This window comes from Primulina tabacum, chromosome 1 (genome assembly GCF_025594145.1).
Source record: "Primulina tabacum isolate GXHZ01 chromosome 1, ASM2559414v2, whole genome shotgun sequence".
Taxonomy (NCBI): Eukaryota; Viridiplantae; Streptophyta; class Magnoliopsida; order Lamiales; family Gesneriaceae; genus Primulina; species Primulina tabacum.
This window is the reverse complement of record NC_134550.1, coordinates 45,970,831-45,975,572: the sequence shown is the minus strand read 5'-3', so window position 1 is coordinate 45,975,572 and position 4,742 is coordinate 45,970,831. Positions and strand designations below refer to the sequence as shown.

The 4,742-nt window shown below is 46.5% G+C and overlaps 1 protein-coding gene across 1 annotated transcript; it reads left to right on the top strand.

The window, feature by feature from the left end:
* Positions 1 to 331: 331 nt before the first annotated feature.
* LOC142510296 (uncharacterized) lies at positions 332 to 2,958 on the top strand. Its single transcript, XM_075619606.1, has 3 exons — positions 332 to 590; positions 676 to 2,390; positions 2,512 to 2,958. The coding sequence occupies exons 1-3, from the start codon at positions 332 to 334 to the stop codon at positions 2,956 to 2,958; spliced, it is 2,421 nt and encodes an 806-aa protein (XP_075475721.1).
* The last annotated feature ends 1,784 nt before the right edge of the window (positions 2,959 to 4,742 follow it).

Here is a 4,742-nt window from a genome sequence, read left to right as displayed (position 1 = left end):
ATTAATTCACATTTAATACTCTCATTTGCTACACAACAATTATCACAGCCATCACTTGGCTACATTGGTTTTGTTGCTCGAGTGCCCTGCTGACTTAAGCATTGGAGTGGCCACGCCGGACTCCCCTCCGACGCCCATTCACGTGGTTATTTTTTATTCGCAGATCCTTCAAAGAGCTCGAGAGTTTACAATCCAAGTCCAGCGTCTAACTCTTATTTCCTCCAATATCCTGATAGTTTACCCGGCAGAGTTCCTGACCCGACTCGTCCGTTTCGCCCGGGTTGCATCATTGGCGTCGTCTGTGGGAAATTGTGAGTTCTAAGACGTTGATATGGCTCCTACCAGAAGAACAGCAAATCAAAACAACACTCATGTTCAAGGAGAAAACAACACTCGTATCTCTGGTGCTTATGGTCCTCCCCCTAATGGTCCTCAGCCTACCATTCATTTAACCCCCGAGGAGTTACAGAAGATTATAACTGATGCTGTTAAGATGGCCACGGCAAAGAAGGCCACTTCTCACCATGCCAGTCATCCCGAGCAACAACATGAACAGCCGCGAAGGGAAGAGGAGGGGGAATCAAGCACGGGTTCTAAGTCTCCCACTGTTGCGGAAGAATTGGAAGAATTGAGGAAAAAAGTGAAAGTGTTAGAAAGGGCATGTTGGTTCTAAAGGCAGCGCTCCAGTTGCAAAAGGTTGCCCATTTTCTGACATCATTGTTCGGAAACCATTATCCGGGCATTTCAAGTCGGCTAAAATCAAGGACTACGATGGGAGTTCTGACCCCGAAGAGCACCTTGCTCATTTCGAAAACATGGCTATGTTGCATTGTTATGGGGACCAAATTAAATGCAAAGTGTTTCTAACCACTCTGATTGACTCGGCACAAAGGTGGTTCGAGGGTTTAGCTCCTCAGAGTATTCTCTCTTTCGAAGATTTTCAGAAGGTGTTCTTACATCAGTTTAGAAGTAGCAAGAAATATAAAAGAACCGCATTTAGCCTATTCGAGGTAAAGCAGCGCTCGGAGGAAACTCTAAGAGCTTATATCAAAAGATTCAACCGAGTAGCCTTAGACGTACCTGCTTGCGAGCCCAAGACAAAAAATACTGCTTTCACGCAAGGATTGCTAGAAGGGGATTTCTTCCGCTCCCTCACCAAAAAACTACCCGGAGATTTCGAAGACCTTTTGTCCCGGGCAGAAAAGTACATCAATATGGAAGAAGCCCAGCACCAGAAGAGAGAAGCATTGAAGAGAGCAAGGGGAGACCGGGCTGTCAGGCCTGAGGAAAGAAGTAACAAGAGGAATGGTTCCGGGCATCTTTCTCATGTTCCCTTGAGAAATGCCCGGGATATGGAAGTTCAAGAATGCAGCTCGGATGTGGCCCCACTCTCTAATCTCACAGTCCGGCCGGTCCGATCAAAAAAGGTCAGATATTGCACCCTACATAAAGAATGCTCTCACAACACGAATGAATGCCGATCCCTAAGGAAGGGGTTTAAGAAGCACACTGAGCCGGAATCTCGCCCTACTCGGGAGGAGCCCAGGTCGCCGCCCTGGGTATCACGACGACCTGGACCGAATGTTCCTAGGAGATCGGCTGACATCCCCAGTGGAAGCAGGAGAACAGAAGGGAATTTTAGGGAAGAAAAAAGCAGACAAGTGGAACGAAAAGACCTTCCCCCTATCCGGGGAGTGATCAAAATGATTTCGGGAGGATCTACTGATGGTGATTCCAACCGAGCCAGGAAAGCAAGGGGTAGAAGAGTGTGCTTAGAAGTTGATGGGAGGGATCGAAGTGAGCCGGTTATTAGTTTTGGCCCGGAAGACCTCAGAGGAGTCAGCCTACCTCATAATGATGCTCTGGTTATTCAGGCCCGGGTCGCTAATTATGACGTGTTGAGAGTTTTTGTGGATAATGGGAGTTCTGTTAATGTTATTTTCAAGGAAGCCCTGGTCCAGATGGATTTACATGAATATCCGCTGGAAGTAGTTGCGACTGCTCTGTTCGGCTTTGCCGGTCATGCTGTGTACCCTGAAGGGGAAATCACTCTACCCCTAACACTTGGAAGTGGAGATTTGAGGAAGACAGTTATGAGAGTTTTCACCATAGTAGATGCCCCATCTTCGTATAACGTAATCCTTGGAAGGCCAGCTATGAACGAGATGAGAGCTGTAGCCTCCACTTATCACCAGAAGATCAAGTTCCCGATACGAGGGCAGGTGGGAGAGGTTAAGAGAGACCAACCCTCATCCCGGAAATGCTATGGTGAAACAATCCGAGTAGATCAGAAAAGGGTGAGAAGGGAGGACAGGGGAAAGAAAGTGGCTCAGGAAGCAAAGGAGGTAGAAGGGAATGAAGTAAATTTTGTTGCAGAAGACGAGCAAGAGGTGGTCGAAATAAAACCCTGGAAAAATTATCCGAGTGGCCCGAGACCTGGAAGACTCCACCCGGGTAAAACTCCTAGCCTGTTTAAGAGCTAATATCTCTATTTTTGCATGGTCCCAACAGAAACTTGTGGGAATATCACCCAAAGTAGCCGAGCACAAATTAAACATCATCCCTAGATCCCGACCTATAAAACAGAAGAAAAGGCACTTCGGGCCCGAAAAAGACAAAATCATAGAAGAACAGGTGAAGGAAATGTTGGGAGCCGGCCACATCAAGGAAGTCCAATTTTCCACATGGCTCTCTAATGTGGTCCTTGTTCCTAAGGCCACAGGGAAGTGGAGAATGTGTGTAGATTTCCGGGATCTGAACAAAGCTTGCCCGAAGGATTGTTACCCACTTCCTCGAATCGATCAGTTGGTGGATTCAACTTCCGGCTTTGAGTTACTAAGTTTCATGGATGCATATCAGGGTTATCACCAAATCCCCATGGCCCGAGAAGATCAAGATAAGGCCAGCTTCATCACTTCGGGGGCACCTTTTGCTATGTGGTCATGCCATTTTGATTAAAGAACGCCGGGGCCACATATCAACGCCTAATGAGTCAAGTCTTCCAAAAGTAGATAGGCAGGAATATTGAGGTATATGTGGATGATATCTTAATTAAGACTCGAGAAATGTCTTGTTTTATTGCTGATCTGACAGAGACTTTTGCCACATTGGAAAAGTATGAGATTAAGCTCAACCCGGCCAAATGTGTGTTCGGGGTCAAGAGTGGAAAGTTTCTGGGTTTCATGGTTACAGACAGAGGAATTGAAGTCAACCCGGAAAAGATAAAAGCTGTGATTGACATGCCCTCCCCTCAATCTACCCGGGATGTACAGAAATTGACCGGGAGGATTGCTGCTTTGTCCCGATTCATCTCTCGATCTGCTCACCGGAGCTATCCTTTTTTTCAAATCCTCAGAAAGGCCCAGAAGTTTGGTTGGAATGAAGGGTGCGAACAAGCTTTCCAAGACTTGAAAAAACACTTATCCGAGTTACCTGTTTTGGTAAAGCCGGAGCCGGGGGAAAAGTTGTGGATTTATTTTCTGCCACTGAACATGCTGTCAGTTCTGTTCTCATCAAGAAAGAAGGGACAGATCAGAGGCCCGTGTATTATGTTAGTCACGCCCTCCGAGGAGCAGAGTTGAAATATAGTGAAATGGAAAAAATAGCTCTAGCCTTGGTAATGACTGTCCGAAAATTAAGGCCATACTTTTTGTCTCATTCGATAGTGGTCCTCACCAATTCCCCACTCGGAAGAATAATAACACATTCGGAAGTCTCAGGAAGAATGGTGAAATGGACAATAGAGCTGGGGGAATACGACATTGAGTATCAACCCCGGACCGCCATCAAAGCTCAGGCTCTAACAGACTTCTTGATAGAAATGATCCAACCGACAGAGGAGGAGGTATGGAGAGTCTTCGTTGATGGCGCTTCAAATCTATCCGGATGCAGAGTTGGAGTGGTCATAGTAGCCCCATTCGGAGAAAAGATAAAATTGGCCCTGAGAATCGATTCCCGGATTACAAATAACGAAGCTGAATATGAAGCTGTTTTGTCAGGATTACAAGCCGCCCAAAAAGTCGGAGCCTCCCGAGTAATTATTTACTCTGATTCTCAGTTAGTGGCACAACAAATTAAGGGTGCTTACGAGGCCAAAGATGAAAAAATGCTCAAATACTTGAAACTCATAGCAGCCCGAGCTGCCTCTTTTACCGACTGGAGCATCGAGCAAATCCCCCGGGAACAGAATGAGGAAGCTGATAGCCTGGCCAAGTTAGCTGCTTCTATGTCCAAAGTAAGTACCCGGGAAATCATGTGTTTTACCCGATTGGTACTATCTGTTGATGAGGCATCACCTACCCAGATAAATTCATGGATGACTCCTCTGATTGAATACATAGTCCATGCCAAGCTTCCGATTGACCGAGTTCAGGCTTTAAAGATAAAGAAGCAAGCACTCAGGTTCACTCTATTGAACAACACTCTTTACAGGCGATTATACATGGGTCCTCTATTGAAATGTATCTCAGAAAGCGAAGTAGAATACATCCTCCGGGAAATTCATGAAGGATGCTGTGGAGAACACTTGGGAGGGATGGCCCTGTCTCGGAAAGCCCTATTAGCAGGATTTTGGTGGCCCCGGATGGATCAAGATGCCGCAAAACTAGTCCAAAAATGCCAGGGTTGCCAACACCATTCCAATTTTCACCATCGCCCAACTGCAAGTATGCAACCAATCTCCGCCTCATGCCCTTTTGATCAATGGGGTCTAGATATAGTGGGCCCCTTCCCCATGGCCCGGG